The sequence below is a fragment of the Phragmites australis genome, chromosome 6, assembly GCF_958298935.1.
Source record: "Phragmites australis chromosome 6, lpPhrAust1.1, whole genome shotgun sequence".
NCBI classification, from domain to species: Eukaryota; Viridiplantae; Streptophyta; class Magnoliopsida; order Poales; family Poaceae; genus Phragmites; species Phragmites australis.
Window position 1 is genome coordinate 349,948 of NC_084926.1, and position 18,553 is coordinate 368,500.

General features: G+C 47.5%; 4 protein-coding genes across 10 annotated transcripts; 3 read left to right on the forward strand and 1 right to left on the reverse strand.

The window, feature by feature from the left end:
* Positions 1-1,086: 1,086 nt before the first annotated feature.
* LOC133920852 (uncharacterized) lies at positions 1,087-4,055 on the reverse strand. The gene is made up of 2 exons (XM_062365430.1): positions 3,320-4,055; positions 1,087-2,812 (listed from the first exon to the last, which is right to left on the reverse strand). The coding sequence occupies exons 1-2, from the start codon at positions 3,895-3,897 to the stop codon at positions 2,089-2,091; spliced, it is 1,302 nt and encodes a 433-aa protein (XP_062221414.1). The 5' UTR covers positions 3,898-4,055; the 3' UTR covers positions 1,087-2,088.
* A 158-nt stretch (positions 4,056-4,213) lies between these two features.
* LOC133920850 (uncharacterized) lies at positions 4,214-12,997 on the forward strand. Of its 7 annotated transcripts, none has more exons than XM_062365426.1 (13): positions 4,217-4,340; positions 8,733-8,831; positions 9,643-9,898; positions 9,990-10,064; positions 10,230-10,288; positions 10,366-10,501; positions 10,654-10,750; positions 10,851-10,917; positions 11,142-11,240; positions 11,767-11,856; positions 12,015-12,169; positions 12,350-12,451; positions 12,642-12,997. In XM_062365426.1, the coding sequence occupies exons 3-13, from the start codon at positions 9,646-9,648 to the stop codon at positions 12,736-12,738; spliced, it is 1,230 nt and encodes a 409-aa protein (XP_062221410.1). In that variant the 5' UTR covers positions 4,217-4,340; positions 8,733-8,831; positions 9,643-9,645; the 3' UTR covers positions 12,739-12,997. The 7 variants fall into 7 exon arrangements, with proteins under 7 accessions (XP_062221408.1, XP_062221410.1, XP_062221407.1 ...); XM_062365425.1 differs by lacking the exon at positions 4,217-4,340 and adding an exon at positions 5,592-5,703; XM_062365424.1 differs by lacking the exon at positions 8,733-8,831 and having other exon boundaries at positions 4,214-4,340.
* Positions 12,998-13,052: 55 nt separating this feature from the next.
* Positions 13,053-15,327, forward strand: LOC133920849 (pentatricopeptide repeat-containing protein At5g38730). Its single transcript, XM_062365422.1, has 2 exons — positions 13,053-14,491; positions 14,686-15,327. Exons 1-2 carry the CDS (start codon positions 13,225-13,227, stop codon positions 15,201-15,203), a joined length of 1,785 nt encoding a protein of 594 aa, XP_062221406.1. The 5' UTR covers positions 13,053-13,224; the 3' UTR covers positions 15,204-15,327.
* A 208-nt stretch (positions 15,328-15,535) lies between these two features.
* On the forward strand, positions 15,536-18,275 carry LOC133920846 (uncharacterized). Its single transcript, XM_062365417.1, has 8 exons — positions 15,536-15,860; positions 16,037-16,124; positions 16,248-16,336; positions 16,704-16,782; positions 16,866-16,925; positions 17,018-17,139; positions 17,221-17,292; positions 17,815-18,275. Exons 1-8 carry the CDS (start codon positions 15,601-15,603, stop codon positions 17,915-17,917), a joined length of 873 nt encoding a protein of 290 aa, XP_062221401.1. The 5' UTR covers positions 15,536-15,600; the 3' UTR covers positions 17,918-18,275.
* The last annotated feature ends 278 nt before the right edge of the window (positions 18,276-18,553 follow it).

Sequence of the window (18,553 nt, forward strand, 5' to 3'; positions counted from 1 at the left end):
TGAGAATGAAAGTAGAAGAACAAATCGCAGTGTGCTAGAACATGCATCTAATTCTTCAGGGTCATCATCGATGTGGGTTCGAGGTGTTCCGAGCATCCATTGTGAATTTTTAGGGATGAGAATGGGAGTAGAAGAACAAGTTATCAAAGATGAATAGTATAGCTAATTAACATCAGAACTATGTGAAAATAAGCTAAAATCAGAAGAATGGAAGCGTACACCTCAACTGTTGGCTCCAATCTGGCGACACGTATCTTATCCGTCTACCGGCTCCGGACGTCAGTTGAAAGCGAGAACTTGAGGACAGGCAGGTGACCGCACTGTGAACAGGGTGAAGTGAGAGTAGATTTTCTTGCGGGCCTCAGAGGTCCACCGGCTTTGGACCCCAATTCCAGAGGATTGGTGGTAGCAGCGAAGGTGCGTCGATTTATTATAGCGGTATGAAGTTTGGTGGCTGGGGTTGGTGGGGGGATTTTTTGGATTGCAGGTGTGGGAAGAAAAAATGAGTGAAGAGGTGCGGGAACAAGATAGTTCGCGATTTGTTCGATTGAACACGCCGGCCATGGGACAAAACGAACACCATCTACGCACTATCATGCGCTGCCAAACAGGACAACCCCACCGCGGACATCATTTCCACCCTAGTGCTAGAGAGAGAAAAGAAATTGTAAACTTTTCCCAAACAAAATTGCGCACGAATCTCGAAATGCACCAACGACCCGGATAAGCCACTGCTGTCAACTGCCGCTGTGAAACGATTTCTTGGACAAAAGTGCAACCCTTCGCCACCGCTGGAGGCTGACCTGCCGTGGGAGTCGGAGTACGGGGTCAGTGATGAATCGATGATGCTTGGAGTTGGTTGCGCTTGCAAAATCGAATTTGATCGATCGAATGCATTGCATGCAATCTTGGCTGGAGTATTCAGTAACTCCTGCATGCATGCATGCTTTACTGCTTTCAAAACCAAGTAGCAGTACTACTGTATTACTATTGCGTACCATGCTTGGGTTGGTTTGGTTTGCATGAACGATGAATTATTGAGACAGTGGGTCCTTTGCATCTTCTTGTAGAGGTAGAAACCATCCATCCATCCATCCATCACTTGCGATATATATAAATAAAATGCAGCCTCTTGGAGCTTGCTACTTTGCAGTGCTGTTTCATGGAGGGAGCCATCTGAAAGCTTGGGAAAGAATGGGCGAGCCTAGGGAGGCCATGCCAGTGTCGGGGCCTCCTCCTCCTTGCTGCTGCTGCTGCTGCTGCTGCTGTGTGAAACGCATGTATAGACAGATAGATACATAGATCTCCACGGGCGGCCTACTGAATCAAGCAAGCTTAGCTTCACGTAGTCGATCGCAAGCTGCATAGATCGAAGACGTACAAGTAGCTAGCATATCCATCAGTTCAGTTGCCGCCGTTGGCGACGCCTTGGACGAGTCCGAGGTTGATGACACCCCATGCCGTGCGCGGCCACTGCCTCTGCTTCGCCTTGTCCCTCATCACCCACTCCTCCCACGACATGCGCTTGTCCCAGCTGCTCCCCGACTCCAGCACCAGCCGCAACCCGCTCTCCGCCGCTTCCTCGTACCTCCGATCCCCGTATTGAGCAGCACCTGCGCCAGCACCAGCACCAGCGGCGGCTCCCCCACGAACGGGTTCTTCCCTATGCTCTCCCTCAGCAGCGCGTCCACCCCTTTGCATCGCCGCTCTTGTTGCTGCTGCAGATGGCCTCCCAGTACAGGTCCCTCGCCGCCTTCACAACCCTATAAATGGGCACGCTTGTACCAGGTAACCATATACCAAATAGTTGAAATTATCTCCCGTGATTTTTCCCCTTCACATTAAAGAGTTTTTCCACGATAAACTCTGTCTCCCGTGTCCATTAAATTCTAACAATTCTCCATGTTGATCCGTCGTAGGTTTATTATTTCATACAACTGGTGCTAAACAGTAACAATTGGTGCTGAGAAGACAGCATTGCAAGGGATGGATCGGCACTAGCGGCTGCAGCCTATCTCTCTCTCCATCAGCAACCGGACACACAGACGAGCTGCCATTAGGGGAAAGCTGCTCCTGATCTGCATGGCCTCACTTGACAAGCCCTAGGCTGAGGATGCCGAATGAGGTATGAGGCCAATCCTTCTCCTTGGCCTTGATCAGCATTGCCCTGCCCCAGGACACCCACCCCTCCCATGGCATTCTCTTGTCCCAGCTGCTGCCCCACTCCAGCAACAGCTTCAGACCTTCCTCTGCCTGCTTCTGTGCCTCACCATGCCTCTCCATGTTGAGGTATACCTGTGCAAGGACTAGGCGAGGCTCTCCTACAAATGGGTTCTTGGCAATGCTCTGCTGCAGGAGCTGCTCCACTTTGTGCCAGTCCGTCGCCTCATCGTCGCCACCGCATATTGCCTCCCAGTAGAGGTCTCGCGCCACCTTCTGGTCGTCAGCGTTGAGCACTTTGGTGCAGCCGTGGAACACCGGGGGTATCACCAGATCGATGTCCTCGTCACGGTTGGTGGAGCCATCGCCTTCTTGGCCGGTGGCATGTGCTCGGTGAGTAAGGTATATCTGCTCCTCGCGAACAATGAGGGTGTGGAGGGCGCCCATGCGGGAGATGGAGGTGACCCAAAGGCCGGGCTTGCCAGTGCCAGGCCAGAGTGAGGTCCAGGTGTTGCCACGGAATTCAAGGCGGCCGTTGGTGTTGTCAAAGAGGCGGTCCTGCCAGTCGAACAGCTGGTCACTGAAGTCTGCCATGGTCATGAGGAGGAACGCTGCAGCTACGCGCCTGGACAGTGCCACATCCTCCCCTGTCCTGCAGCATAAACATGCAAATCAGGTGTTCTATGCAATGCAAATCAGGTGTTCTTGTATGTGGTGTCATTACATGATATGAACTTTTACTGCATGGTTGATGGGGGATAGTTGTCTTGGTAAGTCTTAAAGGTGGTGTCTAAGTTATTGTTTGTTTGAGGCAGAAATCCTTTTGGTATTAGTATTTACTTAGTAGAGATCGAACGTCCTATAAAACTTTAAATGATCAATAACAAGAGGATGTGGTACTTTTTCTTCAATTGTCGAGTTATTGGTAACCCTGTACAATTAGATGTAAGTATCAGTATGTCAGCTCATCATGATATATTTGAACGACCTTGTGAGCTTCATGAATCATGATGGTTATTGCAAAATGAAAGATCAAAACGAATGTTAACATCACGCTGTTATTTTCATATGGTGGGTGGAGCATATGCTTAGTTGCTTGCGCAACACAACAACTTGTTGCTGGAATAATGGAATATAATAATGAAGCACTTGTGGGTACCTGATGTGCTTGACAGTGATGCCGGCGGCCGGGAGTAGCTGTTGGATCTTGCGTCGCCAGGGCTCGGCGTCGTCGAACACCCCGCGGCGCGCGTCCTGGAGCGACGCCTCTGAGCGCTCGAGGTCGGCGAGGAGGTCGTCGTCGGTGTAGTGGAAGAGCAGGTCGTCGTGGATGAGCTGCTGGCGCGGGACGATGCAGAAGAGGTGGACGAGGCGCTCTGCCGGGGCCCCGACGACGCCGGCGACGTGGTCGCGTGCTGTCCCTGGGTCGAAGATGGCGAGGTTGACGTAGGAGTTGGAGTATGCGGAGTGGTAAAGGCCGCAGCGGGCGACGGCGTCGGGCGCGCGCCAGAGGCGCAAGATGCGGTAGACTTCGAGGAGGTGGGCGAGGAAGGTGCCGTGCTTGTGCCAGCACTCGCCGGCGCCCGCGGCGCGCAGGACGGCGGCGAGGTCGGGCAGAGCCGGGTCGACCTGGTCCTCCTCTCCGCGCAGGAAGGGACGGGCCGCGGCGAGCGCGTCGTCGAGGAAGGCTGCAGCCGGCGTGGGCGCTAGGATCTCCTTGGTTGCGTGCGGTGGCATGGTTGGCTCAGCTTGGTCAGCTTGGCGCGAGCACAAGGGAGAGGAGGCAGTGATCAGTGGAGCGAGGAGAGGTGGTTGTTGGCAAGTTGGCTACCGATGGGAGCACTAGCGGTTGCTATTTCACTGACGAGTGACGAGCAGATGTTTGTCCAGGCAGATTTTTTCCCTTCCTTCCTTCCTCCCTTCTGGGCCAACGTTTCCGGAGAAATACAAAACCGCACGCACTCGACTTATCTCCAGGCCAATCGAGAATTCTCATTTCCTGGGCCAACACGTGGTTCCTACTTTGACAAATGACAACTGCAACTTTGTCACATGATTCAAGTGATTCTCAAGAGACGCTGAAAGAAACAGGTGGTTCATAACCACAGCCAGAAGCTGGCTGAGGAGGCATCTTCAAGAACAATTCAGATGACGCCCAGAAAGATGCATCACGCATGCAGGTTTCTTCATTCTCGCGCGTTTAGCCTTCTCTATCCAATTCCAATTCCAACTCCAACTCCAACTCCAACTCCACCCTGTGGTGTGGTCCAGAGGTTGGTTAGGCAAGCAAGCGATGGATGTAGTTTAGTACATCGTTGTTGACGTATTCAGCAGCATCAACATCCAATTTAACCTTATCCTCTGCAAATGCATGACAAGATATGGAACTAGACTATTCCAAGCAGACACACACACACACCCCACAGGTGAATCGTGTATGAATTAAAACAGTACCGAGTCACGTTCAATAGATAACATATATTAATCCAGTTAGTCTTCAATATCACCCAACCTTTAACATAGGATCGATCGATGCATACATTCTTTTATATATATATAACACCTTGGTTGCTGCCTGATTGGATGTTTTGCGTTCTTGGTTTTCTTTCCACAGATTGATTGGTTAATTTTGGCAATCTTTCCCTGAAAAGTTTCTTCTTGCTTCTAGTTTTGCTACAAAGGAAGCTATTAAAAATACATATATAACTTTGGAGTGTGCTAGCACCCAGTCAGAAGATAAACTTAGCAGACCTGGTCTGTCAGAACAAATTAAGCTTGAAGCGTCTCCAAGGGTTGCGTCAACTCTTACTTGTTAGCAACGATGCACGGATCATTTGATCCATCTTATCCACATGATCAAGCAGACCTTATCGCAGTGATTGTTGCATCATGACGACTTGCAAGATTTGCAGAAACTATGCTAGCATTATCGAGTTGCTCAAGAAAATTAGGATATTATATAGGCTGTGGTGCGCCTTTGCCTCCCTCAGAAAGCATGAGCAGGATTCTCAAAGGCATTTTCTTTTCTAGCATTACTAAAAAAAATAAGGCATTTTTCTAGCATGTTGTTTTCCAAAGGAAAAAAAAAGAACTTATTGTGCCAAAGGTTGGGCTCTGTAGAAATAAGGACTCAGAAAATGATAAAAAAGACTTGACGTCCACAACCATTGTTTGATCCTGGAGCTTAAAATCTGAATTTTTTTTGAAAAAGATCCTGCTTTGCTAGACACAAGTTCTTGTCAAGTTTTTTTCGTCTGATTATTACTGCAAAAAAAATTCTAGTGGATAGCAGCATAAGCACAAAACCAAAAATAAATCGAATGTAGCATGAACTCGAAAATTATGGAAAGATTTATTTTCTCTGGAGAAATTAAAGATATTAGAGAAAGGGAGACCCACTGGGCAGCCAGATGTCTCCTTCCTCCGTCTTCGTGCCCTTCAAAACGGCAGAAGCCTTTTCGCGTTTGGGCGCCGGTTCCTGTCTTCCCCGCAAACCAAACAGGAGAGAGAGGAGGAGGAGACCTTCCTTCCCTTCGTCTACAGGTAAGCGACCTCTCCCGCTCCTCCAACTCCAAATCTGTTCCCTTTCGAATCCTCTGTGCGTTTCGCTGATCCCACCCGATTTGGTCCTAACTAGTGTACTGCTGGACAACCCCCAAATCGGTTTTTTTTTTTTGGGTGTGAATAAGTCGTACCAGAGTGGAGCCGAACGATCTTCGTGGCCAACCATAGGAGCACCAAAGCGTGCTCCAAATAAAGTTAGTATTACGGTGAAAACCTCTAGATCCTTCACAGGTGTTATTTGAAGACTTATTTATAGAAAGAACAGGTACGAGAAATTGTCCGTTTGACTTTAAAATATTATGGTATAATCATATATATAGAGGAGTATTTTGGGTATTTTACTCTTTTACATATCACGTGGTGGTTATGATATTATGATAACTATAGTAATACCATAGTACATTGTCTAAATATCTCTAGACTAGGATATTTTTCCCTAACAGTACCTCTCATCCGCTGGTTCCAAGGTTCTGAGGGGCGAGCAGATGCACCATGAATTAGCTCTAGCCCCCTCGAAGTCTGGATATCCAGGGTGGCCTTTTGTTGTTGCAGCGTGGACATCCTTGCTCACGAGCGAGTGCCGCGAGATTCGCTGAGGTCATGTGCCAAATGGTAACAATGGTGTAGCTTGACGGAGTCGTGTCACCTGAAGCGTAGCTGCGGCGGGGTTTGATGGAGACAAGCCACGGGACTCCCTCGGTGACTCCAGAGGTGGAGTCCGACGGTGTTGCCTACTGAGGGTGACGGAGGGGTAGCCAGATGGAGTTGCAGTTGTGGTCAGTCACGACGAGGCTCAACGGAGGCAAGACCGTTCGGAGCCCCCCCTGCGACGGTAACTGGAGACGAAGTCAGCGGCATGCTGAAGGAGGTGGTACGCAACCCCCTCAGCGGTTAGCCGCTATGAGGCCGAACGAAGCAAGGCTGTCCGAAGCCCCCCGCGGCGGTAGCTAGAGACGGAGTCGACGGCGAGGCTGAGGGAGGCGCTGCAAGGCTCAACGGAGGCAGGGCCGTCCGGAGCCCCCCACGACGGTAGCTGGGGACTGAGTCGGCGGCGATACTGAGGGAGGGGTTACGCGACCCCCTCATCGGTTAGCATCAGCGAGGCTCAACGGAGGTAGAGCCCTTTGGAGCCCTGATAGCCGGGGACGGAGTCGACGGCGATGCTGAGGGAGGCAGTACGTGACCCCCTTATCGGTTAACAGCGACGAGGCTCAACGGAGGCAGGGCCATTCGAAGCCCCCTACGGTGATAGCCGGGGACGGAGCCAACGGTGATGCTGAGGGAGACGGTCCGCCACCCCCTTAGCGGTAGCCACGGACGGAGTCGGCGACGATGCTGAGGGAGGCGGTCCACAAACGTTAAGTGCTACCCTCCGGCACCGTCCACATGCACTCTCTAACGTAGACCATAACTATAGGCACTCTGTATGCGCATGGTAAGCAAATAAATATGTTACTATTTCCTACACCTCGAGGACAAATATCCCTGGGTCATGGTATGAATGTAGGGACTTTTAGTCAACAAACGCGGCGTCGTGCCCTGCTGCAGACAGTGCTTGTGTCAGGACCAGGAGCCCACGCCGAGTGGACATGGCCTACCCCCTAACACGCTAGCTATTTACATTCATCTGGGGAGAAGCAACTAGCATCACTCTATTTGTCTGTTTATTGCTCCTAATGTTCATGCACACTCACTTTCGCATGGAGTATAGTGTCCAAAGGTATACGCGCACGTATATAGGAGGCGATGGTCAGCCTCCTCAGTCTGCAGGTTGTGTGTTGCCGGTCAACAAGCCGCACAACTAAAGCTGTACTCCGCATAGCGTACGGAGGACATTAGGGGACGCCCAACGAGGGGCCTCCTCGAGCCTACTGCGCACGGCGGAGGGTCTGACGGGAGACGACGCGCTCGTACGCGCGGAGCCGCGCTGTTGCGGCCTCCCTATACTCGTTGTCGAGGCCGCAAAGGGCGGTGGGCTTGCTCGTGCAAAACCACGCGACCATTGCCCTCCACACGCGCAGTCCGGAGCACCGAGCTGCGTAGTATTCAACTCTGAGCTCGAGTATTGCAAGGGTGTTAGATTTTTTTTGATCGTGCTTGCTTAGCATGCTCTCAACTTCTCCCCTCTCATGGCTTCTTGTGTCGAAGTCCCTACGGACGGTGTGTTGTTGGAGCACGAAAATGTGCCCCGAACAGATACAGTGAGAGCCCTGTTCATAAGAGGAGGCTCAAGCTTAGAGCTGAACAGTGAGCTGAGATGAGAGAACGAGAGAGAAATGAAGCCAGTGTTATAGGTAAAACCTCTGGGGTCCTTCTCTCTTGCTCTTTGAGAGCTTATTTATAGAGAGAAAGGACAGAGAAAATTATCAGTTTGTCTATAAGATATTAGGTTACAATCATGTACATAAAGGGGTATTTTAGGCTTTTTAACTTTTTACATATCACGTAGTGGTTATGATACTATAATAGCTATAGTAACAGCTCAGTGCATCGTCTAAATATCCTTAGGTTAGTGTGTTCCCCAACACCAACCGATCAAATCTAAATCATTTAGTTCTTTTCATAGTTAGGGTACTACTCTCTATTTTTCAGTACCCCTTTGTTTGCGATTCAAATTCCTGTGGTGCAGCAGGTAGTTTGCTTGCTTCTAAATTTTAAATATGCTGACCGAATGGTGATTTCGGGATTCTAATGCCGATCTTCTCGTGGTTGGGATTGCCGTTGTGTAACTTGCTCTGTGGGAATTTGAACGGATAGAGGTAAAGATGCCACGATTGGTAAATGGACTCTAATCTTCTTTTGAAATTAGCGGTTCAAGTCGGTTTCTCATGTTACTTTTGATATAAACTGACGAGTCATTGGCGATAAACTTGCCGGTTCTTTTCCTTTTTCATTTTGGGTATCAAGCCGCTTTAACTTCCAGTTTACTTCACATAGAACGACCGACTTCTATTTTCCAGATTTTATCTTTTCCAGATATTAAGTTTTTTTAATTTGTGGAGTAACAGGTGAAACAATGGTTATATTGATTGCTGAAGCGACGATGTGGTATAGAGCCAAACTGTTATAACTGAAGTGGAGAGGTGAAAAATTCAGTTTCTTCGTTGGTGAGGCACTAATACAAACAAGTTACTGTTCATGTTGTTAAGTTCCTCCGGGTTAGTATCGGGAAGGTGGAGAGGTGGCAAGTTTTCATGAATGATTTCATAGAAAAAAGTGGAGAATAAAGTGACAAATCTAGTTGCAAGACTGTTGACATGTCTTCCTAGGGCATGTGAGCTTTCAGCCAATTTGGTTGCTTGATGTAGATGTGATGCTCGTGAATGACTTAATTGGCTCCCCCTGTTGGTTGGCGTTTAATTGACTAAATCACCGCACCATATTGGGATCTTCAGTTTCTTTTCCCTTTACCTTTCCCCCGTTTTCTTTGCACCACTGATCTTTGCAAGAGGTCTCGCCTTGTGTTCTCTGATGTAGTAATTTCCACCCTTGTTATTAGTTGCTGTGTTCATTTCTTGCTAGTGTTATGCTGCCTATGTTGATGGTCTAAAACTCGCCTCTCCATTCTTGTCTGGTATTTGATCGGATCCTTTTGTTTTTCGAGCAATAAAAAAACATTTAATTTGATGTGTTATGCTCTGTGGGTATGCCAGATTGTTATTCCTTGATAGTGCTACCATTTCAATCACCGGTAGCCTTATATTTTATTTTGTTCTATTGAAAGGAACACTATTCTTTTTTATTACCTAATCAATGCTTGAATACCTAAATGCATGTACACGTATTACCTTCTCCAGTTTCTATGTCTGATCAATTTTTCAGCCGACCAATTATTCATGTTCTGAGTCCACCACTCCATGTTGGTCTATATGCCATTTCTTTCCAAGTAACCTCACAGAGAAAGCTGCAAACTTGCAGGAGATGGGGTGCTTCAATTCCAAGCCAAATGATGCTGGTGCGATCAGAAGAAGACCTGGGAGCATAGGCGAGGTGGCTGTGTTTATACCTGGACTGCGAGTTCCTGAGAGTTTGGAGCTGTCTCAGCCGCTAGGTGATGGCCTCCCGAGGAGACTGACCGAACGTTTGGCTGCGTTGAGGAGCCGAATAGTGGTCATGGCTGCTCATGAGGCCCTATCGGTGACTAGGCCCAGGAAGCGCACCTTCACACAGCATGGTTCGTCAATGCTTTGCGTGGTAGCTTGATACTAATGCCAGTGTGCGAGAGCAGAGACAAGTAATTAACTATCTGAATATGGCGCCTGCAGGAGGATCTACATCAGCTGATCTTCTGCAGGCTTTGGACGAGTACTTGCCAGTTCTTCTAGGATTGGTAAAAGAGGGTAACTTCTGTATTCATTGCTCTTCCATCTAGCTCTGAATGAGGTCAAACAAACCTGTGTCAATCATTGTTCCCTTAATCATTGTCAAACAAACCTGTGTCAATCATTGTTCCCTTAATTTTGGCTTAATGAGATCAATTTTTTTTTTGGCTTAATTCTTTGCAGGGAGCGACTTGGAAGATAAGATACAGTTTTCATGGATGAACCAAGAGGATGATGCAGAGGTCTGGAAGCATCTGTCTGTATATGTCTTGCATTTTGCATCAATGGAGGTACTCATTAAGCTGGCTTCTGTTGCTAGGAGACGGCATTGCCCAGTGCTTGGTATGAGGTGCTGTCGATTCTGCACATGATGGCTATGCTGCGTTTATCTCAAGCAAACTCCCTGCTTCTTCCAAAGACATCACTCGAGGGATACCATGCTAAAGTATCTGAAGGTCTTGAACATAAAATCAATTCCTCACTGTTTCAGCAATGAGAAATCTGCATTGTTTTTTAATATGCTATGGAGGTGCATTTATAATTCTCAGATACTCTAATTCGTGTCTATTGTAGTTTAATAATTGGTCTCTTTGATTCCACTTTTCAGATAACAAACGAGCTTCTGTTGAATTATTTCTCAAGGCATCTGGGTACTTGGAGTGTGCTATTCAACATGGTCTTCCTAGGATATCCCCAGAAAATAGGTGGGTGGAGTTGCCTTCTCATTTGCAAAAGGTTTGATGAGCAGTATTCCATTTTGTAGTTAGTGCAGGAGTTATCGTTCTTGACTGCCATTTCGTGTAGGAAAGGTCTTCCTGTGGACTTAGCTGAAGGAGTCCTGAAAGCGATCTGCATGCAAGCTCTGGGTCAAGTATGGTCTTTGTCCCTTTGCTATCCTTTTCTTTTGGGTTAATCTTTCTTGACAATATCTCGAAGTCACACGATTCATGTGAATATCAGTTCAGATGTCCACTTCTGAGTTCGTCGTTCCATTTATTCACGCTGTGCGTAACCTTGTGTGCATGTTAGTATTGTGGCCTTTTTTTTACCTGTTTGACGTCTGAAAATGCATCCTAACAAATGTCGTGTTGCCAGGCAATTGATGTTCAACTTGGGTTGGCAATTGATAGCCCAAAGGCTACCCTCGCAGTGAAAAGGAGGTTAGCATGTGAGATGGTCAAGTGCTGGCAGCAGGTACTACTGATTGCTATGTTATAATTGCTTTGCTGTGTTCTGAACATATCAGAATTGTTAGGATGTTTGAATTTGTCAATTGACTCAGTTCTCTATCCTAATATTGACAGTTATAAGGATTTGCTTGGCAATTGGAACATGTTAGTGATGTTTGCACTTGTCAATTCTGTATACTGGTACTGACAGTAACAAGAAATGCATGGCAGTTATATTGACAGTTCTTTACACTATGTTCAACCTCCGATTGTAGCGTGGTTTTAATATAGGACTGTTTCACTCCTGGATATTACTTGATACCAATTAGTTAACGAAGATTTCTCATGTTCACCTAAAACTCTGAAACCAACTAGCTTTAGAACCAACCAAGTGACAAATGGTTTCAGGCTTTCTGCTAGTGCGTCAGTAGCAAGTAGCAACATCTGCCTTCTAGTGTGATGCCTCAAATGTTAGTTTGAGAAATTAAGGATTAGTCCATTTTTATAGTATATTTCATCTATCTTCAGAATCATTTTAAATTTATTCGCAGGCACATGAAAGTATGGCGGATCTACCTCTAATTGATAGCTGGGGTAAGAAGCACAGGCTCTTTGTGAAGTGGAAGTACATTGAAGCAAAGGTATAACAACCTTTTCATATTTCTTAAATATTATACTTTATATAAATTTTGTTGTATCTCAACAAAATCTGCATTTAGCACACTAAAAATATTGTTTCCAATATGTGTAATCAGAAGGAAATGAAGATAGGTTTAATAGCTGAACTAAAATCCTACAGGCTGCAGCATACTACTATCATGGGCTTATCCTTGACGAAGGCAACACGGAGAAATACCATAGGATGGCGGTCGCAGCATTGCAATCCGCAGAGGAGTTCCTCAGGGAGAGCAAAGATGTGTCTGAAGCCTTCCATGCAACACCTCCTGTTTCAAGGCAATATATCCATAATCCATCCTCGTTCTACTGAAATTTAGTTCATATATATATCTACTATTTCCCAGCAGAAATTTGAGGATATATAAGGAGTCAGGGTTGTTGCAGAATTAGCGAGAGGCATTTTTTGCGCCCCCTGGCTTTGTTGCTGCATTCTGAATTTTTTTTTATGGTTCGCAGAAGCCCACCTGTCTGTGGATCGATGAAGTATCTTCATGAGAAGATCCAGAAGGACACATCCTGCAAAGTACGCATCAACAAGGACCTCTACAGCAACGACAGGTGCTAGTGATCCTAATTAACATCCCATTGTCTCCTTTTGCTGGAAGTCGTGAATGTCATTACAAGCTGAGTCCATGAATGTGCTCAGAAGCAATTGCAGAGTGTTGAGTACTAGTTACTTGAACAAAAAAGCACCTGTGTAATTGCATGATCGAGCAGTTGCTAATTATTCGTGATGCATGTGTTACAGCATCCATGAGGCGGTGCCGGCGCTGCCGGATTTCGCGGTGGCTCTGAAACCTGAGGAGTACCGGCTTCCTGTGACAGACGGCGCTTCAAATGACTAGACATGCATGCATGCATGCATCATCAGAGCGTGTGGCTATTGCATCTGCAACCCTAGCCGCCTGACATGAGTTGACTAGTTACTGGAATACTATCTCATCACATAGGAGTATGAATGTCTAGTGGAATATCCTCTCCTGGGGATCTTGTGCATTGATTTTTTTCTTCTTCTTTTTGGGTTGGACTGAGTGGGACCCGGATGCCATGTTATATTGTTTATTTAATAGAAGGATATACAAATTACGAAAATGATTGATCTAATCTCTCCCATAACAGCTAACGTCGTCCGACTATCCTCTCGATTGATTGATGTTTACCCTAACAATTGGGTGATGTAAACTGTTTGTTGTTGTGCGAGTTTGACCTCCATAGGCTAATTCCATCTACTATTGCCATATTATATCGATGTAGCAATCTGGACCGTTCAATCCCCGGATCTGACGGCATCGGGAGGGGAAGAATCCAGAGTCGTCACCCAACAGTCCGAGATGCCGCCATCTCCCGCCGCCGTCGACCTCCCCCGCGCGCTTTGCGCCGCCGTCATCAAATCCACCTTCCGGCCGCACCTCCACCACCCACTCCTCGCCGCTGACCCGTCCCTTCTCACCGTCGTCCTGCACCGCCTCTCCCCGCTCCCTTCCTCGGCGCTCGCCTTCTTCCGCGCGCTGCCGCCGCCGCTCCCGCTCGACGCCTCCCTCGAGCTCATCCGCCTCCTCGCCCCGCACCCGCGCCACCACCCCGCCGCCCGCGCCCTCCTCCGTGACCTCTCCCTCCGCCACCCGCTCTCCTCCCCGCTCCTCCTCCCTTCCCTCCTCGCTGATGATCCACACGTCCCGAGCTGGCTCCTCCTCGCCCTCTCCCACTCCTCACGTCCCCACGACGCCGTCCGGGTGTTCGAACACATGCGCGCGCGCGGCCTCGCCCCCGACGCCCACGCCTGCACCGCGCTCCTCACCGCACTCGCTAGGTCCCGGATGACGGCCACCGCGCGCAGGGTGTTCGACGAAATGGCGCGGGCCGGGGTCGCCATGAACACGCACGTCTACAACGCTATGCTGCACGTGTGCTTGAAGGCCGGGGACGCCGAGCGCGCGGAGGCGCTCATGACCAGGATGGACGCGAAAGGCGTGCCCTTGGATCGGTTCTCCTTTAACACCATCATTGCGCTCTACTGCAGGAAGGGGATGCGGTACGAGGCAATGTGTGTGCGGGAACGGATGGACAAGGAGGGGATACAGGCGGACACTGTGACATGGAACTCCTTGATCCATGGGTTGTGCAAGGACGGCAGGGTGAAGGAGGCGGCTCAGCTTCTTACAGAAATGGTGGCGGCAGGGGTGGCGCCAGACCTCGTGACGTACACCACGCTGATTGATGGGTACTGCCGGGCGGGCAATATTGAAAAGGCGCTCAAACTGCGAGGGGAGATGGAGGCGAGGGGGATGCTCCCGGGTGTCGCGACTTACAATGCCATTCTGAGGAAGCTCTGTGAGGATGGCAACCTGAAGGAGGTCAATCGATTGCTTAACGAGATGGATGAGAGGAAGTTGCAGGCTGATCACGTAACATGCAACACGCTGATCAATGCGTACTGCAAGAGAGGGGACATGACCTCAGCTTGCAAGGTGAAGAGGAAGATGGTGGAATCTGGGCTGCAGCTGAATCAGTTCACTTACAAGGCTCTCATCCATGGATTCTGCAAGGCCAAGGAGCTGGATGAAGCCAAGGAAGCCTTGTTTCAGATGGTGGATGCAGGTACCTCAGATGTATCTTATCTATGGTTTCAGTTACCGGATAACATATATTCACATTCAGTAGTTTAAATGGCACCAAGACCATTATGTTACAATCAAAAGTGGCGATTTCTACTAACTTGTTCTGCAATTTACTGATTATTTGTTCGTAGCAATAGTATCTTGTGATGATGCGCTTACTTTTTCTGTGCGCAGGATTTTCACCCAATTATAGCGTATTCTCGTGGCTTGTGGATGGTTTGTGCAAGAAGAATAATGCAGATGCAGTGCTACTCATTCCCGATGAACTTATGAAGAGAGGTTTTCCTGCAGATAAAGCAGTATATAGGTCTCTAATTCGAAGGCTTTGCAGAAAAGGGTTGGTTGAGCAGGCGCAAAAGGTGTTTAACCAAATGCAAGGCAAAGGTTTAGTAGGTGACAGTCTTGTATACGCCACGCTTGCATATGCATATCTGAGCGGAGGAAAGGCAGTTGCCGCGTCGGATACCTTGGATGGCATGGCGAAGAAGCACTTGTACGTAACGGCTCAGATCTACAACTGCCTGTGTAGCTCTTACGCAGATGACAAGGAAACCCTCAGTATCCTGTGGGTTCGAGCTATTGAGAGAGGCCTTGTCACAAAAAGTGTGTACAGACTGATGCACCAAGCAAGGCTGAAATCAACGAATACTGCAGTTGAGACTGGGGGATATGCAATTGCTTCTGTTTCGTAGAATTTGTAGCTATAGCCAATTCCATTTCTTCTGTCATATTTTCTTGTTATTGTTGTTGTCGTAGTAGTTGTAGTAGTGTTGGCGGTTCCTTCATGATTGTACTACTTTGTTGAATGTTGAGAGAGGCTGAAATTTTTAATACATTTTTTGAATAAAAAATTGCAAATATTTTTTAGATTTGCAATTTTTAATTTAAAAATAAAAATAAAAAAGTTATTGTGTTACAAGATCTAATCCTTGACTACTGGGCTACTGGGCTGGCCCAAGACCAAGACTAGCCAGGTCTAGTCTAGTAGGAAAAAACATTTCCACAAGGCCCAGGTAAATAGCAAGTGCAGAACAAGATAAGCAAGGCGTCGGTCTCTCTCTGTCGGGGGTCTCACACTCTGATCATCTGATGCTTCCTCTAGGAGCGGCAAGGCAAATGACAATGTCGCAGCTACTCCCGCCTGCTACAACCCTATTCCTCTCCCCCTTCCCACCTCCTCCTCACCTCCACTTGTGCACAGCCGCAGCCGCCGTGGGGAGGCGTGGGGCCGGGGAGAACGCGGCGGCGGCTTCCGGGACGACGGCGAGGGAGCGCCGCCTGCTGAAGGTGCGGGAGGAGCGCCGCCGCCGCGAGTACGACCGGGAGCACACCTACCCTGGCTGGGCCAAGTACGCAACTTGTGCCTCCTTTTCCTATCTCTACTTGCCGGATGTCTCACTTTGGTTTTTCTTGCTTGTTTCCATTTGGTCTTTCCCCTTGCTTCCTGTCCAAATGAATCTATCCTCTGTTTAACTTGTGGAGAATGTGGGCTAATGCTATTCAACGTTGTGGTTTGGTAATGCAGGGTTCTGGAGAATGCCTGCAGGGATGACGAGGAGCTCCGCGCCGTTCTTGGCGATAGCATCGGCAACCCAGAGCTCATGAAGCAAAGGGTGAGTGCGTTCACTTGAGGAGGTCGCCTTACCCTTTTCGCACTCCCCTGTTTGCTCTATTACTCAAAATTCGTTAGCCTAACAGACAATACTTATACCTAGCCTCATGTACACAATTGGCAGATCCAAGAAAGGGTGCGCAAGAAAGGCAGGGCACAGTTCAATAAATCAAAAACAGGGTCCATTGTTGCTTTTAAAGTCAGCTTCCGAGAGTAAGATCTCTAGCCCACAAACCAACCACACTTGTATTTTGTATTTACTACACCAATGGATAAGAGATGGAGTCTTCTAGTATTTTCTTGAGCAAGCATGATAGTTTCAATTCCAACTGGAATAGCTAAACCTGATAGCCTGCGTGGATTGAACATACATACCAAGCCAACTTCTGTTTTCATGCTGAAACTTTTGTGCATGAATATGTTTCTTCATTTTTCATAATAAGTTCATGGCATTTCACTGGCAGTAGATATGATCATTGTTGTTACACCATTTCTTATTTGCATATGTATGGTTGTTCGAGTTCAAATGAGTTTGTGGTATGTAACCCTGATTACCATTTATTCTTTTATATCATTGCAGCTTCAACCCGTTAAATTCATTCATTTGGTTTGAACTCTTTGGAGAACCAACAGATCGAGACGTTGATCTGCTTGGCGGGGTAAAGTGACATTGCATAGTTTCATTGGATTCTCATCATTCAGAAAACAGACACGCTGTCTTGACATGAACTGTTCTCCACAGGTAATTCAAGCTTGGTATGTTATGGGAAGGCTAGGAGCATATAATTCTTCAAATTTGCAGGTTAGGTTCATTTAAATGCATCTTTTGATGTTCTTTGTTAGCTACTTGGTTCCTCAACTCTTTGTAAGACACCGCATCAATTTCATTTTCAGCTGGCCAATTCAATGTTGGAATATGACCCTTCATATGATTCTGACGAGGCTTCTGCTGTAATGCCTTCATCTTTCCATGATATCAGTGATGTCGAGTTCCAAGATAATTGGGCCAGGGTTTGGTGAGAATTGGAAACATTCAACAGTTTAGACACTTGTAGTATGATGTGTGCAGATTATGAAATTCACTTGTTTTCTTTCAGGGTGGACCTTGGAACCTCAGATTATCTTGCACTGGATGTATTGCTGAACTGCCTAACACAGTTGAGCTCAGAGTAAGGCATCTTTCACTGATCATGAAAATACCGTAACAGTCTTAGTTTGGAAGTGGCTTTGTTACTGATCATGTGATCATCAAAGACCAATTTGCGCCTGAAACTCCTTAAATTATATGTATCTAAACCCAAATTGTGAAGACTAACCTAGAAAAAGAATCAAAGAGCTCTTTAATCCCTCTAGGCAAGTATATACATTTTAACCCTGGATCTAAACTAGCCATTTTAGACCCTTGTTTACTGTGTCTTCCTCCAGTGCTAGCTTTATAATCCTGGGATATGGTATAGTACTATAGTAGTGAGATAGGTGACCACTTATCAGGGCTATTAGTGCTATACCAGGTTTCTGGTTCCATGCAAGCATGTCTAATGCTTGACTTTACAGTCTGTGGTACATCACCTGACAACATCTCTTCAAAGTTGGATACATGCATGCTAAAATGATTTATGTTATTGTTTAGATTTTTTTAAAAATCACATTATTCACTCTTGATTTCAATTTGGCTTTGAATGCACCTGCAGACACTTGGGTATCAAACAGGTGGTTTTTGGCGGCAAAAAAATGGGCGACTGGGAAGAGGGCATGACGAGCTCTGATTATGGATACAAGCACTTCAAGATATAATAGTTCACAAGGGACTTGCAATGGCGATGCAAGGCCGTCCTTGGTTCTCATCTGCGAGAGATGTTTTGTTGAGGACTGACTCAAGATTGTGCCTGGATTTGGATGTGCTCTTTTATGTAAATATTTTTCATATATGTTTTATTATCACGACAGCACCGAATCCAGCATTCCGGGGGGGGAAAAAGTGTACTGTTCAAATTAGAACTAATAGCAAGGCTAAGAGAAAATACGAATGCACCAGTGTTGTTTCAGACACGTCTGTTGCAGTATGATTAAAACATGAGGCATGCTGCAGGTTGATTGTTTGGCCACATAGAAAGTAAGGAATACTGTCTATAATGTAGCAAACTCTTGATTTCGTTTTGGAATCCTGTTGAAAGCAAGATGTTTAACGCGAGACTGCCAAAGCCGTTCTCCTTGGCCAAACGCTCTAATCGCGCGTCCTCCGCCGTCCACGCGCGCGGCAGCCTGAGGCGCAGAAGAGGACATGGAGTCGGCGGCGATGCACCTCCCGCGCGCGGTGGCCGGCGGCGCAGAAGAGAACGCGGAGTCGGCGGACTCCATCTCTCTCTCTGTCGTCGACGTGCATTGCTTGCTTGTCGTCCGGTGGCGCAGCAAAAGCCCTAGCTCGATCGA

Excerpts from the sequence above, each read along its gene's own strand:
- LOC133920852 (XM_062365430.1), bottom strand. The coding sequence starts at position 3,897 with ATGCCACCGCACGCAACCAAGGAGATCCTAGCGCCCACGCCGGCTGCA. Across the intron at positions 2,813-3,319 it reads ATCACTGTCAAGCACATCAG|GACAGGGGAGGATGTGGCAC; the intron begins GTACCCACAAGT and ends TTTATGCTGCAG.
- LOC133920849 (XM_062365422.1), top strand. The coding sequence starts at position 13,225 with ATGCCGCCATCTCCCGCCGCCGTCGACCTCCCCCGCGCGCTTTGCGCC. Across the intron at positions 14,492-14,685 it reads GTTTCAGATGGTGGATGCAG|GATTTTCACCCAATTATAGC; the intron begins GTACCTCAGATG and ends TTCTGTGCGCAG.
- LOC133920850 (XM_062365423.1), top strand. The coding sequence starts at position 5,488 with ATGAACTCGAAAATTATGGAAAGATTTATTTTCTCTGGAGAAATTAAA. Across the intron at positions 9,899-9,989 it reads GCGCACCTTCACACAGCATG|GAGGATCTACATCAGCTGAT; the intron begins GTTCGTCAATGC and ends TGGCGCCTGCAG. Across the intron at positions 10,065-10,229 it reads TCTAGGATTGGTAAAAGAGG|GGAGCGACTTGGAAGATAAG; the intron begins GTAACTTCTGTA and ends AATTCTTTGCAG.
- LOC133920846 (XM_062365417.1), top strand. The coding sequence starts at position 15,601 with ATGCTTCCTCTAGGAGCGGCAAGGCAAATGACAATGTCGCAGCTACTC. Across the intron at positions 16,783-16,865 it reads ACGTTGATCTGCTTGGCGGG|GTAATTCAAGCTTGGTATGT; the intron begins GTAAAGTGACAT and ends TGTTCTCCACAG. Across the intron at positions 16,926-17,017 it reads ATAATTCTTCAAATTTGCAG|CTGGCCAATTCAATGTTGGA; the intron begins GTTAGGTTCATT and ends TTTCATTTTCAG.